Genomic DNA, 17,897 nt, shown 5'->3' on the forward strand with positions numbered 1-17,897 from the left:
CTGGTAAAACTACCAAAATCAAGAATCACTGCTCACCTTCACTCTCATTCCTCCTTTTTTCCCCACATTCGGAACAAACTCCCACACTCTCTTCAATCCCACTCTTTCCTCCAAGTCTTCAAAACAGCTGTTCACCACCATATCTTTCTTATCTTACCACATCCAAAACCACCATCTTTTCTACCCTCGCTAATCCATCCCAAACCCACCTTCTTCAAATTCCCTGCTTTCCTTCCTGAAAGTCCCTGTCATGTAAGGACCTGAAAGTCCCTGTGGTGTCCATCTTGTTCATCCTATGTACTCCACCCCCATCCCTCTCCATTCCACAGATCTCCTCATGTCTCTGTTCTACACTGTTTTTTCCTTCCCTTTCCCACCTCTCTTGTCTCCTGCTCCCCTTTTACATTCTGTGTTAGCTCTCATACAAGCCTCGACAGTGTATTCAAAAAAAGAAGGAATGGTACAGCTTTTTGCTGAAAACAACAAGATGTATGGAAGATCTTCAAGCTGATCTGAATAGGGTTATTGCTTGGTCTGAAAGATGGCAACTACCTTTTATTGAAGGAAAGTGCAATTTCATACTGAGTTGAAATTCCATGAGCATGTCTCTTCAGTTGTTATAGCAAGGCCTACCAACTACTTGGGAAAGTTAAGAGAACATTTATTCACCTGGGTAAAAGGACTCTCCCTCTGTTGTGCAAGATACTCATTCAACCTCACTTAGAACATGGGAACTACTTGTGGCACTTGCGGTACAAAGAAGGGGCTGAAAAGGTTGAAAGAGTCCAAAGGAGAGCTACCAAACTCATTCCTGAAGTATGCCAGCTTCGCTACCAGGAGAGGCTCAGGGATCTGAATATCGATTCCTTCTACCATTGGAGATGATGAGGAAATATGACATTGGTGCTCCAAATATTGCACGGAATTGTAAAACTGTACCCAGAGAAGTTTTTCACTGTTAGGGTTAGGGTGAGGGTTAGGGTTAGGTTTCACTGTCGCTGCTGGTTGCATCATTGGTTGGGACGCGGCTATGCCGCTGATGCAGTGTCCCCCTTACCGGTACACTGGTGCTCATTTTGTCGACCTCAGAAGGATGGCAGGCTGAGTCAACCTCCTGGTGTATTTTAATTCAGCGGCCAACAGGGCTTGAACTCAGGACCCGAGGATCCCAAGCCGCCACCCTAACCACTAAGCCAACACCAGGCTTGGTATAACATTTGGCTACAATCCTTTTCAAATGTTGTGAAAATGTTTTGTATCAGTTGAGATCCTGGATGAAACCACGCAGTGAGTCCAACAGTCAGATGTGAGGGCTTGTGGGGAGCTATACCCGTTGTCGGTGCCTTTTATTTAATATTAATTTTCTGAATTGCAACCATGATATTTTTGCATGAAGGTATTTTTTTTTCTAGGACATAAAAGTGGGAAGCGGTAGGGAGAACAGAAGGCTCAGGAATGGGATAAGGTCGGGTGCAGGTGTGCACGGAGGGAGGAAAAAATTGCTTGTGGTAACATTTGTTCCTAAAAAGAGAAGCGTCCATTTGTCCATGCGTAATGCTTCGTTACAAAGGGTTCCTCCTGTTGTAGAATCATAAAAATTGTACCGTTGGAAAGCTAATGATCAATTAACATGGAACAAAAATTTGTGTCCATATGATCTTAAAGATGCCTGTTTTAGAAATCCGTCATTCTGTGATTGATGAAGAAGTAGTATTTCGAGCTCTCATGTAGTGGTTCCTGCTGCCATAGAATAATAAAAATAGGACCGCCCATCCTAAAGCTCACCTGGATCAGGAGCAACAGCCACTCAAACCCTCAGCAGACCCGCTTAGACCCTGATTTTTTTTTTTAATGCCGTCAACAAACTTTGGTACATTTTGGGTAATGAAGGTTGTGGTCATGTTTCATTGAAATTGTGTGGTTTCGGAGAAGAGAGCAAATACCTATTTTTTGGGGGGGGCATCAATCCCCCCCATAGACCCCCTATAATAAGCACAGATTTTGATGCAGTTGATTTATTTTAGTACATCATGAGTGATGACGGTTGTGCTCAAGTTTCATCAGAATCATGTGTGTAGTTTCGGAGAAGAGAGCAAATACCTATTTTGGAGCATCAACATCCCCCCCCCCCCTCTCCATAAACTGCAAACTGCCTTAAACAAGTACAGATTTTGATGTGGTCAATAAACCTTCATTAGGCATCAGGTATGAAGCTTGCGGCCAAGTTTCATCAAAACTGTGTGTTTGGTTCAAGCGATAATGACAAGTGTTTCTGGAATGACTCACTCACTCACTCACTCACTCACTCACTCACCTGAGGACTGGTGCTCGATGTGGATCATGACACTGCTCGATTGCATCAGCTCTATGGACTAAAGTCCAGGTGAACTCAACCTGGTACTGTTGGAAAGCTAATAATTATCGATTTAATTGGTTGGAAATCTAATACAGCAATCAATTTACTCGTAAGCAAAATTTTGCTTCCGTTTAAACACAAAGATGCCTCTTTTAAAAGCCTGTCTTTCGGGCATCGAAGAAGAAGAACGATCAGAGGAAGAAGAATCAGGATATAGAGCTTAATGCAGCAGTTACAGCCATAACATTTTTATTATCCTACGACAGCAGAAACCCTTTGGAATAATGTGTGGCAGACATGGAAGGAGCACATAAAACTTGTATATAGTAATACTTCTTGAAGCACTATAAAAAAGTATAAAATCGGACAGGGAAGGAACACACAAACAACAATTACGTGTTATAAAATATCCTTATTTCATGTGTTACATTTCATTTTACATCCTCATTAAGACTCACAGATACACGTGCAATATGTTTGCGAATTGCAACATGCTGTCATTTGATTAAATCTGTCAGTGAAGCGATAGGGAAATAAAATAATAAATAGTAATAAAATAATAATAATAATCCATAAAATAATAAATAATAAAACACGTAGTCATTAAGTAATATTACTACATCACGTAATGTCCATAAATACATTCAGCTTGTTACCCCAAAAAGGCATTATTCTAGCATACGGTAACAATACTTAAGGAAATATCAAGGAGTAGAGTAGTTTAGAGTGAGTAATAGAGGAGGCAGGACAGAATAGTGGATTTAAAAAAATTGGCTCTAAGAAAGGAAAAAAGCAACAGTAAATGGCTATAGGCCTATATCAGGATGGGAAGTATGAACAAGTACATGTAGCAGGGATCAGTTGTGGTCTGTCATTGTTTGTCATTTACATAAAATATGCTGAAGAAGCATCCATTAGTTTATCTGAACTTACAGGAGGCATTAAGCTGGGAAATGAGTAGAATAACTTGGAAGAGGAGAAACAGGTAGTTTGAATGCTTCAGAAGTATCTTAAGAAATGGTAGATGGAAATATTGTCAGTACAAGTGTCAGGTAATGATGGGTATGGTCAAAAGTTTTGTTTCTGAATGTGCAGATTTGGCAACAGACGGATCAAAAACAATATGTAAGATAAATTGAAGGCAACATACTGAATCAAGTCAGCAGTGTGTCGGACAACGAGATCAAAATTTTTACTTTACACGACACAATATAAATCTACCAATTTGCAGTTTTTGAAAATTGTCTTGTGTTTCACTTCAAACACCATACTTGGATTTTTGACGACATATTAAAAGTTTCAACATCTGATATATTTTCATTGGCCAAACACAACACAATCTGAACAACTACAACCATTGATCATTTTGTTGACAAAACTTCAATTAAAGGAAACCGACAAAAAGGAAAATCGTATCATGCAAGGTTCAAACTACTTTTAACTTAGCAAAATGTTGAGTATTTGTTTAAAGGATGTATTTTGTGTAGAACTTTCAAAGACTCGCTTCATACCTTGTTGGTGGGTTTTGAAATTTTGAAAGGCCCATTGACAACATCCTCTTTTGATTCATGAGCATACTTTGGCTGTGAGGGAACATTGTAGAAACTCTCTGTGCAATCAATATCATTTTTGGGGACTTGATAGGTGCTGCTATCTGGCTCTACCTGAAATGATGGTAGTTGGTAGATGGAATCTTCATGGTTATTGCTCACTGGTACATCGTATAAACCGTGACCATTTTCAGATTCCCTTTGCAACTTTGGAACTTGGTATACAGTCTGATCTGAACTCAGAGATTCGGCAACAGGTCTGGCAACACAGACATTGTCATACTCCCAAGATATGACGCGCAGACGATTGGCAGGGGCGATACCTTGCACGCCTCGCAATGAACATAGTAGCCATCCGTGAAGATCGTTCGGTGGATTTTCCAGCACAGTGACGATATCTCCCTTGCGAAAACTCAGCTCGTCTGGTGATTCGGCCTTGTTGTCAAAAATCGCCTTGGCAAGCACGTTCTGTGAGATTAAAAAAAATGCAATCACAAAAAACGGATTACTTGTACTTCGATCTATAATGGCCTCTTAATAAACTTACCATCCAAGTTACTATTTGATTATTTATTTGAGAATGGAATATATTTCTCGATGGTAAGTTTAACAGGGTTTCGATCAGGCACAGTGCAGTGCCAAGTCGTGTCTACCCCTATCCTGACCCATGATCGTTTTTACCCCCATTAACCTTTTGTCACACAACCCTCTTACATGCAGGTTTCAATGCTTCCTCCGCTTCTTTTCTATTCCTTTCTTGTTTGTTTTTTCCCTTGCTAGTTGTGCCCAATTGTTGCCCCACGACCCAACTGTCAAATTGACCTCACTCTTGTAGAGAATTTTATTTTGATTTTTGTTCGCGGATAACTTTTACCATTGTTCTTTTAACGGTCCAATTTGTCCTGAGTTCATTCAATTATTTTTGGCTAATGCAAGCAAACTCAGTGGCATTGTTGATTCATTGATTGCCACTGTATTGCAAAAAACATAGAGAATTGTCTTCGATTGGAAAATAAAACATAGGTTTTAAAAATGAAGGAAATATAATTTTTGGCAAACCATGTAAACTGACAAGGAAAGAAAAACTGGTCGGACCAGAAAAAAACCCCTCAAATTCCACACGAATTGTTTATAGTTTGCAACAGAATCAGGTCACAAGCTGCTCCAAGTTCATTGATTCCGAACTCTCTTTCCCTGTCCCTTTTCATCTCAATTCTCTCACTTAACCTCTTTTCAGAAAGAAAAAAAGACAGGAAAACATAACTTTTTTTTATTCATTAATCTCTTCAATCGAGGAGAGAGGGAGAGGAGCAGGGGGGAGTGGGGGAGAGGGAGGGAGAGGAGCAGTGGTGGGGGGGGGAGGAGAGAGGAAGAAGGGCGAGAGAGAGAGGGAGGGAGAGAGAGGGAGGGAGAGAGGGAGGGAGAGAGAGGGAGATAGTATAGATAGGGAGAGATAGAGAAGGAGAGATAGAGATAGAGAGATATATATGTATATATGTAGAGAGAGGGAGAAAGAGGGAAAGAGAGGGAGAGAGAAAGGGTGGGGGGAGAAAGGGGGAGGGGGAAGAGAGAGAGAGGGAGACAGAGAGAGGGAGACAGAGAGAGAGAGAGAGAGAGAGAGAGAGAGAGAGAGAGAGAGAGAGAGAGAGAGAGAGAGAGAGAGAGAGAGAGAGAGAGAGAGAGAGAGAGAGAGAGAGAGAGAGAGAAAGAGAAATCTGAAGTCCTTCTGCCTCATTCAATGATCATCTGTAGCATCAGCTGGGAACTGCCCATCATCACAGTTTTGACCCTTCAATCTTGCTCTTCCATGAGCCTCGTTCCTGTAAAGAAAAAAGGGGGAAAAAGAACCTCTCCAAATATCAGGTTCAGCAGCATTAGTTGTGTCTAATGGTCATCGAATTGGACAGAGAAGAAAGAAAGTGATCGAGAGAAAGAGATAGATAGAGGAGGATAGGGAGAGGGGGAGAGAGAGGGAGAGAGGAAAGGGGAGGGAGGAAAAGGGAGGGAGAGACTGCTAGATTACCAAAGACAACAACTTTTTTGGGCAATGTGCAAGCAAGCATATTACATATCACTCTTTGAGAAGGAGCTCCAGAGGGCAGTGATACAGACTACCTCACAAAAAGAGCAGTGGCGTACCAAGCACACAAATGTGCAAAAACTTTCATCAACGAGTCTTGGACAGCTGTGTTTTGGACTGCACCCTCCTCACCAAACAAGATCAACGTTTTAATGAAAGGATAAATAGAGTGACACAAAGGTATGCAGAGATAGACACGCATTCGTGGAAAAGCAACAAGGTGATACAGATGGTGAAGAATGCAGAGGCGAGACACCTATGGAGAATTGCTTGCACAGGTGTGTGTTTATAGCGAGCTAGTCTCACCCCATGCTTCATAGTGAATCCAGATCCTGCTGGAAACTCCTTGTTCACTCAGCATCAGCCACTCGTCTGACCGAGTGCCCAAAGTACATGCTAACCATTCCTCTATGCGTGCGGAGACACGGCCTAAAGCTTTTACTCCACCCATCTCCTCCTCACTTTCCAACACCAAGATATTTGCAGCTCTATCAACCCCTCCCTTCCGTTACAACCCCTTAAATTCTTTACACGGTGAATTTGCGCAAAAGTATCCGACAATGTTACATACAGGACGCATATTAACTAACTTACTAAGGGCGTTCTACAAACAATTGATATGACTCATAATTATCATTGTCTGAGACACTCCGACGTGGTTTTATTTTCCAATATGTAAGTATATCCAATAAGTTAGAATTTTATTATTTCTAATCATTTATTTAAATAATATATTTGTTTAAAATAAAAATAAAAACTTCGGTGTGTCTTCAACTTCTCCAAACATGAGTCGAATGTTTGAACGTCCCATTAACACCACTCGTCATCAGTCTGACCACTCCTCATTTTCATAAATGCCAAGGTGAGCCAATGAAAAAAGCCAAGAATTCACAAGGTTTCGGAAAAGCGATGATATAATAGAAAACCTATACGCCAAGAAAACCTATAGAAAACCAAGACGGCAAGGTGAACAACGAATAGGCAAGATCTTGTGAAAAAAGCCAAGGAGTGGTCACACTGCTCGTCATGTAGTCGGAGAATGCTCTGCTTTCACCGCAAGCTTGTCAGAGCTTGTCCACTGAAATATACGTCATCATACAATCATGCCCATGACATGGTACTTTAGGTGGATGTTTGCCAGCTGGTTGCGGAACACAATAACTGATAAATTATCTGAACAAATCATATGAGATCTCTAAAAGTGAGACCGTAATTTCATTGTTCATTGTACACATATGAAGGCTTCAAAGAAAGTGTCACTACAGTCTCCACCCCTCCTTATGCCCCCCTCTCTTTTCTGATATGTGTCATGCATGTCACTTTAATTCAGCATGGGGAAATCATTCCTGCAAACATGAGAAAACGAGTATTCACAGAGAGTAGAGTTGGTCTGCAAAGGTGGAAATATAAGGATAATTGATCTTCTCAACTCAATGTTAAGAGAGGTGTGCGAATCGCTGTTGGAAAGAATCTGAAGTGGGGTTTTGGGTGTGAGCCCTTAGTCTCTCTTGCTTCGAAGAAGGGCTCATGCCGAAACATCGCTTCACCTTCTCTCTCACTGCGGTTAGCACTTAGTACATCTCTCAACATTTTCTTTGAAACACATTTATTGAGAAAATGTATTCCCACAAACATTTCCTGATTTTACGTAAGCTTGCTGTTCATGACATACGTGCAGTAATAAATGGATTACACAATTTCCTGCTTTTTCTAACATTTGCCTTGAGGAATTGCCAATTTTTTTCTTTAATCATGATAACAACAATAATCACCATTTTTTGTTATTATAAATTTCATTGTTTATGAACTTTTTATCAGAAAATATTGATATCTTGTCCCATCTCTCAATGGTGAAGAATCAGTTTTAAAAATTCTAGTATCCGAATCTGGATCTTCACCAAAATTGTATCAATTCTTACGAGTCACACACAAAAATTATTCCTGTGTGTAGTAAGAGGCGACCAGGGTTGCATCAGGAAGGGCATCCGGCGTAAAAACCTATGCCAAATCATTATGCGGACAACAAAACGAATTTCCATAACGGATCGGTCGAGGCCCGGGTTACCAACGACCGCCACCGGTACCGGTGGTCAGCAGGGTACCAGTGGAAATTGTGCTACTGCTGGGCGAAGGAGGAGAAGGAGACTGGGAAGGCGAGTCCGGAGGCAGTGGGAGAGGGGGAAGGGTAGAAGTGTGGAGGTGTGAGTTGGAACTCTGAATGGTGGGACAATGACTGGCAAAGGGCGAGAGTTGGCTGATATGATGGAGAGAAGAAAGGTGGACATACTGTGTGTACAAGAGACCAAGTGGATGGGGAGTAAGGCTAGGAGCATTGGAGGTGGTTTCAAACTGTTCTACCATGGTGTGGATGGGAGGAGAAATGGTGTCGGGGTAATCCTGAAGGAAGATTATGTCAAGAGGGAATTGGAGGTGAGGGGAGTGTCTGACCGAGTGATGAGTTGGAAATTGAAGGGGTGATGATGAATGTCATCAGTGCATATGCCCCACATATGGGGTAAGATGGAATATAAAGAAGATTTATGGAGTGAGTTAGATAAAGTGGTGGAGAGTGTATCCAAGGATGAAAGAGTGGTGATTGGAGCAGATTTCAATGGGCATGTTGGGGAAGGGAATAAAGAGGATGAGGAGGTGACGGGTAGGTATGGTCTCAACGAGAGAAATGTGGAAGGGCAAATGGTGGAAGAGTTTGCAAAAAGAATGGAAATGGCAGTGGTAAATACATATTTCAAGAAGAAGGAGGAACACAGGGTGACGTACAAGAGTGGAGGAAAGTGCACACAGGTGGATTACATCTTAAGCAGGAGATGCAACCTGAAAGAGATTAGAGACTGTAAGGTGGTGGCATGGGAGAGTGTAGCTCGACAGCATCGATTGGTGGTCTGTAGGATGATTTTGGAGGTGAGGTTGAGGAAGAGAGTGAGGGCTGAACCAAGGACCAGATGGTAGAAGCTGAAGGAGGAAGACTGTTGCGTGGAATTTAGGGAGGAGGCGAGACAGGTGTTGGATGGTGGTAAAGATGCGTGGGATGATTGGGCAACTACAGTAGAAGTGGTGAGGGAGATAGCTAGGAAGGTACTTGGTGTGACATCTGGACAGAGGAAGGAAGATAAGCAGACTTGGTGGTGGAACGAGGAAAGTATAAGGAAGAAGGGGTTGGCGAAAAAGAAGTGGGATAGTCAGAGAGATGAAGAAAGTAGGCAGGAGTACAAGGAGTGGTGGCGAAAGGCAAAGAGAGAGGTGGAAAAGGCTAAGAAAAAGGAGTATGACGAGCTGTATGAGAAGTTGGATACAAAAGAAGGGGAAAAGGATTTATACCAATTGGCAAGACAGAGGGACCGAGCTGGGAAGGATGTGCTGCAGGTTAGGGTGATAAAGGACGTAAATGGGAATGTGCTGACAAGCGAGGAGAGTGTGTTGAGAAGGTGGATGGAGTACTTTGAGGAGCTGATGAATGAAGAAAATGAGAGAGAGAAGGTTGGAAGAGGTGGAGATAGTGAATCTGGAAGTGGGGTGGATCAGTAAGGATGAAGTGAGGACTGCTATGAAGAGGATGAAGAGTGGAAAGGCGGTTGGCCCAGATGACATACCATTGGAGGCATGGAAGTGCTTAGGAGAGATGGCAGTGGGGTTGTTAACCAGATTGTTTAATAAAATCTTGGAAAGTGAGAGGATGCCGGAGGAGTGGAGATTAAGTGTAATGGTTCCAATTTTCAAGACAAGGGTGATGTGCAGAGCTGTGGAAATTACAGAGGGATAAAGTTGTTAAGCCACACCATGAAGTTGTGGGAAAGAGTAGTGGAAGCTTGGTTGAGAAGAGAGGTGTCGACTTGTGAGCAGCAATATGGGTTTATGCCAGGAAAGAGCACCACTGATGCGATGTTTGCTTTGAGAATGTTGATGGAGAAGTATAGGGAAGGCCAGAAGGAGTTCCATTGTGTGTTTGTGGATTTAGAGAAAGCTTATGATAGGGTGCCAAGAGAGGAGTTGTGGCATTGTATAAGGAAGTCGGGAGTGGTGGAGAAGTATGTGAGGATCGTGCAGGATATGTATGAGGACAGTGTGACAGTGGTGAGGTGTGCGGTAGGAATGACGGACCGGTTTAAGGTTAAAGTGGGATTGCACCAAGGATCGACTCTGAGCCCTTTCCTGTTTGCAATGGTGATGGACAGGTTGACGGACGAGATCAGACTGGAGTCTCCATGGACTATGATGTTGGCGGATGACATCATGATCTGTAGGGAGAGTAGGGAGCAGGCTGAGGTGAGCCTTGAGAGGTATAGGTACGCACTGGAGAGAAGGGGAATGATAGTCAGTAGGAGTAAGACGGAGTACATGTGCGTAAATGAGAGAGGGTGGTGGTATGGTGCGGTTGCAAGGAGTTGAGGTAGGGAAGGTGGATGGGTTTAAATACTTGGGATCAACTGTCCAAAGCAACGGAGAGTGTGGAAGAGAAGTGAAAAAGAGAGTGCAGGCAGGATGGAGTGGTTGGAGAAGAGTTTCAGGAGTGATTTGTGACAGAAGGGTAGCTGCAGGAGTGAAGGGGAAAGTATATAAGACGGTAGTGAGACCAGCTATGTTGTATGGTTTGGAGGTGGTGGCACTAACAAAAAGACAGGAAGCGGAGCTGGAGGTGGCAGAGTTAAAGATGCTGCGATTCTCGATGGGAGTGACAAGGATGGACAGGATAAGGAATGAGTATATTAGAGGGACTGCGCAGGTAGGACGGTTTGGAGACAAAGTGAGAGAGGTGAGATTGAGATGGTTTGGACATGTGCACAGGAGGGAAGTGGAGCATATCGGGAAAAGGATGCTGAAGATAGAGCCGCCAGGCAGGAGGAGAAGAGGAAGGCCAAAGAAGAGGTTCATGGATGCGGTGAGTGCGGACATGCGGGTGGTTGGAGTGTCAATGGAAGATGTGGAGGATAGAGTGAAATGGAGATGGTTGATCCGCTGTGGCGACCCCTAATGGGAGCAGCCGAAAGAAGAAGAAGACACACCCAACATGTCCACCAAGTTTCGTCTGAATCCGTCCACAACTTTTTGAGATATCTTGCTATTTATCGTTTTTGGCCCTATCTCTCAATGGTGAAGAATCACTTTTAAAAAACTCATATCCTCATCCAGATCTTCACCAAAATCTAATCAATTCGTTCCTATCACACCCCAACCTGTCCACCAAATGTCTTTCGAATCCGTCCATAACTTATTGAGATATCTTATCGCAGATGGACAGTCAAACAGACAGGTGTGAAATCATAACCTCCGTCCACTTTCGGTGGCTTTTTATTTTTTATGTACAATGTCGAGGCTCATATGAAAGATAAACACACAGAACACACAACAAGGGGAGCAGGAAATAAGAGGGGTGGGAGAGGGAAGGACAAAACAGTGGGGAACAGAGACATTTGGAGATCCGTGGAAGGGATAGGGATGGGATGGGCTTCATGGGGTGGATGGACACTACATGAAACAAGATGCACACGACAGAGACTTTCAGTTCCTTACACGACAGGGACTTTCAGGAAGGAAAGCAGGGAATTTGAAAGAGGTGGGTTTTGGGGTGGATTAACGGGGGCAGAAAAGATCGTGCTTTTGGGTGGGGGAAGATAAGAGGTGGTGGTAATGCTTCAGTCACATTTGGCTCGGCGGCCGTAGGGTCTAAAAAATCTACGGCCACCAGCAATTATAGGGCGGCCGCAGTATTTCCACGGTCACACAATGTAGCAGTCACATATGTTTTTATTTTTTTGGTAGCCGCACGGGGTATTTTGAAATTGTGGAGACCGAAAACGTGGGGGTGCCGTACGGCCTTTGATTTGATGTCGCACGGTGACCTTAGGGCGTCCCTGTGGCGGCCATAGAATTTTCAAGGCAGACGCAAGGTAGCCTCAAGGAGCCCGCAAGGCGACCGCAGGGGGGCCCTAAGGCGAACGTGGAAATAGTGTGGCTGCCGTAATTTTTGAGGGGTTGGCAAAATTCATTTTTCATTGATAAGAGCCTACGAAAAACGCACGAATAACGCAAGCCCACTGTACGCCCTATGTACGGAACACAACTACGTCATGGCTACGGCTTGTCGAATTGCTTCGGCCAACCTCAAAATGAAAAAAGTTATAACTCCGCCCTATAATTCCACGGAGACCCCTACGGCCTGTAAAAGATAGCCATACGGCGTAGGGCCACCCTGAGGCCACCTCAGAAACTCTGCGGCCGCCGCACATTTCTGTCAATTCAGGGGGGGTACGGCCGCCATATCCTAGCCATAGAGCAAATGTGACTCATGCTTAAACATCTGTTTTGAAGGCCTGGAGGGAAGAATGGGAATGAATAGAGTGAGGGAGTTTATTCCAAAGGTGGGGAAAAAAGAGGAATGAAAGGGTGAAAGTGAGCGGTGATTCTTGATTTTGGTAGTTTTACCAGAATGGGTTTGCTGGCAGATCTTGAGCACCCTGCGGAAATATGGGGGGGGGGATATATCGCCATTATCTTTCCTGGGAAAGCCACATTTCCAAGCTGGCTTCCAAAGCCAGTCACTTTGTCACACACTTGTCACACACCCCAACCTGCCCACAAAATGTCATCTGAATCCGTCCACAACTTTTTGAGATATCCTGCACACAGACAAACAAATAAACAAACAAACAGACAAACAAACAGACAGAAAGGGGTGAAACATAACCTCCTTCACCTTCGGTGGTGGAGGTAAAAATGCTGTATCAACGTCGGTAAACTTCCGAAAAAGTTTTTTACAACCTTTAATTGTCAATTTACTTCAATTGAATCATATACTTGACCACTGTAGAGCACCAATCACCTTATTGCCACTTTCAAAACCCTTCCGTTTAGCAGTACTTGGACAAATATATTGTTATGGTTGTGAAAAAGGACCCCGGGGTGTCAAACTGAACATATAAGGGTTTCCTAAATTAGATATCTTATTTGTAAATGTGTTTAGTCAGGTGACCTTTCCCTTGTATCAAGGACGGTTAAAACACATTGCGAGTGTTAGCAGGTTCCATCTCCTTGTCATTCCCAACCTTATTGAGATCCCATCCATCCCCCATTCATCCATCCCAATCCCTCACCCTTCCCCTCTCAAACCTCACAAATTCCATACTTTCCTGGAACCCCCCTCCATCTTCACTTCACCCATTGCAATCCCTCCCATTCTCAATTCCTTCAAATCGTTTTTTTTCCATCCTAACCCCCTGCACCTTCCCACAGCGCAAACTACACCGACACCAAAACCACAGCAACTCGACAATCACACCAATACCACAATCAAAGCCGACATTGGCATTGCCATCCCTGTCTGCGAGTTTCGCGGCACTTCCGAGATGCGGGCGCCACATGCAATGGCAAGTAAGGAACGTGATGTCACACTGCAGCAAAGGAGAACCAATGGGAAAGCAACACGAGCGAGTTCTATGGCACTGCTGAGTTGCGGGCACCGCATGTAATGGAAAGTAAGGGATGCGACATCACACGGCAAAGGAGAGTCAAAGAGGACATGACACGAGCAGGAAGAGGGGGGGGGTGCTACAACTACCTTTGCCACATATCACTCCAAGCTTGATATAAGCCAAGACACACCAGCGAACGGAGCTGTCTGACAAACCTGCCTTCTTGTTAGGGCAATCTGACGTGCCGAGCCTGAAACTGCCTTCCTGCTGCCTTCCAAAAACTGCCGTATTGCCTGTTTGAGTTATTACCTGTACGATTTATTGTTTGGACACATTGCACTGACGAAGGTTGACAAAAGGGTTCTGAGGGTGTTCTAAGGCAGCACACAATCCCTGGACGCATGGGCTCCAACCACAGATACACATGACCCTCTGGAAACCGCACCCACATGCCACTCACATTCCTCCCCTTCCCTTCCCTCCACTTTGGACCAACACAAGCCCACCTGCCTGCTTCGGGTGAGTGAGGGGCCGACCCAATGCTATAAACTTTCTCTCTCTTCCGCTCTAATTTCCTTTGAGTGTGTGAGGCATGCCTGTCCTGTGCTTAGGTAAGATTAGAGTTTTTAAGGGGATCTTTATGTGCTTAAGGGCTAATTGCTTTTCTTTGGGACACTGCATCTTCTTCTTCTTCTTTCAGCTGCTCCCGTTAGGGGTCGCCACAGCCGATTATCCGTCTCCATTTCACTCTATCCTCCACATCTTCCATTGACACTCCAACCACCCGCATGTCCGCCCTCACTGCATCCATGAACCTTTTATTTGGCCTTCCTCTTCTCCTCCTACCTGGTGGCTCCATCCTCAGCATCCTTCTCCCGATATACTTTGCTTCCGTCCTATGCACATGTCCAAACCATCTCAATCTCGCCTCTCTCACTTTGTCTCCAAACCGTCCTACCTGTGCTGTCCCTCTAATATACTCATTCCTTATCCTGTCCATCCTCGTCACTCCCAACGTGAATCGCAGCATCTTTAACTCTGCCCCCTCCAGCTCCGCTTCCTGTCTTTTTCTCAGCGCCACCGCCTCCAAACCATACAACATAGCTGGTCTCACTACCATCTTATATACTTTCCCCTTCACTCTTGCAGCTACCCTTCTGTCACAAATCACTCCTGCAACTCTTCTCCACCCACTCCATCCTGCCTGCACTCTCTTTTTCACTTCTCTCCCACACTCTCCGTTACTTTGGACAGTTGATCCCAAGTATTTAAACCAATCCACCTTCCCCACCTCAACTCCTTGCAACCGCACCATACCACCACCCTCCCCCTCATTTACGCACATGTACTCCGTCTTACTCCTACTGACTATCATTCCCCTTCTCTCCAGTGCATACCTCCACCTCTCGAGGCTCGCCTCGGCCTGCTCCCTACTCTCCCTACAGATCATGATGTCATCCGCGAACATCATAGTCCATGGGGACTCCAGTCTGATCTCGTCCGTCAACCTGTCCATCACCATTGCAAACAGTAAAGGGCTCAGATTCGATCCTTGATGCAATCCCACTTTTACCTTAAACCGATCCGTCATTCCTACCGCACACCTCACCGCTGTCACACTGTCCTCATACATATCCTGCACCATCCTCACATACTTCTCTACAACTCCCGACTTCCTCATACAATACCACAACTCCACTCTTGGCACCCTATCATAAGCTTTCTCTAAATCCACAAACACACAATGCAACTCCTTCTGGCCTTCCCTATACTTCTCCATCAACATTCTCAAAGCAAACATCACATCAGTGGTGCTCCTTCCTGGCATAAACATATATGTTTATGTTCTTTCTTTTGTGACACTGTATGTACTTAGAAATAATTGTGCTTGTAAATACGTGCCTTTCTCAAATTGTTTGGTAAACTATTCTAAACCTGCTCGATTGTATTTTCCCTTCATTGGTTCGACATAACGTATGTAATAAATAGACGGGACATTACACCCCAATAATTCATTCCACGACTTCAGCCAACCTCCCACCTATGGTTTTTCTCAGCTTTAAATAATAAGTAGAGAGGGTGGGGGATTCGAGAGCACGGTTCTCCATCTGGGAGGGGCTAAATCACCGGTAAGGTAATGCAAGCCTTGGAGCTGGGACCCTGCTAGATTTTGTCACCTCAGATGGTGCCAATGGTTGCTCAGCAACCCGTCATGTCGAGGAGTTATCCGTGGCTTGCGGCTTCAGCGTCAGGGGTAGAGTGGCGAGTGAGCAACTCACGAGTGAACTCTGGAATCCATAACAATATTATGACATTTTACCGAATCACAAACAATCAAATTTTCCGCTCACAGACCCCCACCCATGTCCTTATTTTGCAAGACTGCATGAGGTCAGGTATTTTGTGAACTCCAACAAAATGTGAATTCTTAAAATCCTGATTGGTTTCTCTGTCCTCAACATTGTTATTGGCATTGCAGATTTGTATATACAGTGGCTTGTAAATGTATTCAACACCCTCCAAAGTTTTCACATTTTGATGCCGCCTGAGCTTATTTCTTGATGCTTTCAAATCAGGTCAGGTCAGGTATGGGAGCATGTGCCAGAACAGCGCGTCGCTGCGTCCACTTTCCGCCGGTACTCCAGGGGCCTCCGTCTGGCCATCCCCCAGGCAGATGCCAGGCCCATCCCCATCTCCTTGAGATGATGGTCAACCTGCTGCAACCATGAGGCACGTGGTCGGCCCACTAGCCTCCTCCACTCATGAGACTCCCTCGCTGAGAGAATCTGGTGAGCAGGATCAGCATCAGGAAAACGAGCCACATGTCCATACAGCCGCAGCTGACGCTCACGGACTATGCAGGTAACAAATCTCATCCGAGTCTCTCTCAGCAACCGCTCGTTGGACACAAAATCCGACCAGCGATAGCCAAGGATTCTCCGAAGAGACCTGGTACCAAAGGAATTAAGTCTCCGTCTCAGATCCTTGGTCAAAGTCCAAGTCTCGCACCCATAGAGCAAGACTGGAAGTACCAAGGACCTGAAGACTCGGACTTTCGTCCTCCCGCACAGGTACCGGCAGCGCCACACCCCATGATCCAGTGAATCCATGACTCCCCAGGCCCGACCCAGACGTCTATTGACCTCCGGCTCACAACCTGCGGAGACATGAATATCACTGCCAAGGTAAGTGAATCTATCCACGACCTCAACATCCTCACCACAAACAGACACAGACAGGACAGCAGCATCCAAGATGTCACCGAAAGCCTGGATCTTTGTTTTGACCCAAGAAATCCGTAATCCCAACGGCTCCGACTCCTCATTCAGCACCTCGAGGACCCCCAAGAGGATGTCTAAAGTCTCCGCAAAGATGACTGCATCATCTGCAAAATCAAGGTCCGAGATCTTGACATTGCCAAACGATGCACCGCAACTTGATCTCTCCGACATCCTCCCAAAAATCCAGTCCATACAAGTGCTGAAAAGTGTGGGGGCAAGTACACATCCCTGACGAACTCCAGTAACAACTGGAAATAAGTCAGAGGCGGTACCACCACACTTCACAGCACTCTCAGTACCAGAGTAGAGTTCAGACATCAGATCGATCAGTTTCGGTGGCACCCCACGAAGACCAAGAATCCTCCAGAGGACATCCCGATTCACTGAATCGAACGCTTTACAGAGATCAACATAGGCTGCAAGCAGCCCCTGCCGAAACTCTCGTCTGCGTTCAGTGAGGACACGAAGAGCAAGGATACGGTCAATCGTTGACCTCTTTGGTGTAAAGCCTGACTGCTCTGGACGCTGGTGCTCAAGCAGATGGTGGCGAACCCTATCAAGAATTATCCGAGCAAAGACCTTGCCCGGCACTGAGAGCAGCGTCACCCCTCGGTAGTTGTTGCAGTCTTGGCGATCACCCTTCCCTTTCCAGAGAGGGACAACAAGGCCCCTCTTCCAGTCAGTTGGGATGATGCCTGTGTTCCAGGCAGAGCACAAAACTGCATGCAATGACGCGAGTGCAGCATTTCCACCAGCCTTGAGAAGTTCAGCATGGATGCCACAGATCCCTGGAGCTTTGCCCCGTTTCAACTGGTTCACCGCAGCCCGTGTTTCCACAAGCGATGGTGGACCACAGTTGATTCGAGGGTCAGCAACAGGGATTGTAACACCCTTGACGTCCAACTCGACAGCTGGGGGATCAGCCTGGTACAACCGCTCAAAGTAACCGGCCCAGCGGGCCTTCACTTCAGACTCCTCTGTCAAGAGCCTACCACTCTCTGCTCGAACTGCAGTGCTCCGAGGGATGGGCTTGGATGAACGTAATGCGCGAATTCCCCTGTAAGCGGGACGAGAATCACCTGTCCACAGGTGATGCTCTACCCCCTCACAGATTCCTCGCACATAGGCCTCCTTGTCCACCCTCAGTGCACGTACAGTTTTACGCCTCAGCTCCCTGAACAGCTCAGCTCTGCCATTCAGCCTGGC

General features: G+C 45.3%; 2 protein-coding genes across 4 annotated transcripts in view; one reads left to right on the plus strand and one right to left on the minus strand.

Moving 5' to 3' along the window:
- MEAK7 (MTOR associated protein MEAK7) overlaps nt 1-17,897 on the plus strand; it is a 92,055-nt gene that overhangs the window by 25,326 nt on the left and 48,832 nt on the right. The window lies entirely within an intron of this gene.
- The window catches only part of LOC147023193 (uncharacterized), a 43,488-nt gene that overhangs the window by 9,639 nt on the left and 15,952 nt on the right, over nt 1-17,897 (minus strand). For 2 of the 3 annotated variants that reach the window (XM_085888370.1, XM_085888367.1), the window contains exons 1-2: nt 6,293-6,451; nt 3,868-4,374 (exon numbers count right to left, since the gene is read on the minus strand). In XM_085888370.1, coding sequence (XP_085744496.1) covers nt 3,868-4,374; nt 6,293-6,304 — 519 coding nt within the window. In that variant the 5' untranslated portion in view covers nt 6,305-6,451. Of the gene's footprint in view, nt 1-3,867; nt 4,375-6,292; nt 6,452-17,897 lie in introns of those variants that run through there. The other variant, XM_085888368.1, reaches the window with a different exon arrangement.

Source organism: Eptatretus burgeri, chromosome 7 (genome assembly GCF_056783735.1).
Source record: "Eptatretus burgeri isolate ZD-2024b chromosome 7, Ebu_testis_v1, whole genome shotgun sequence".
Classification (NCBI taxonomy): Eukaryota; Metazoa; Chordata; class Myxini; order Myxiniformes; family Myxinidae; genus Eptatretus; species Eptatretus burgeri.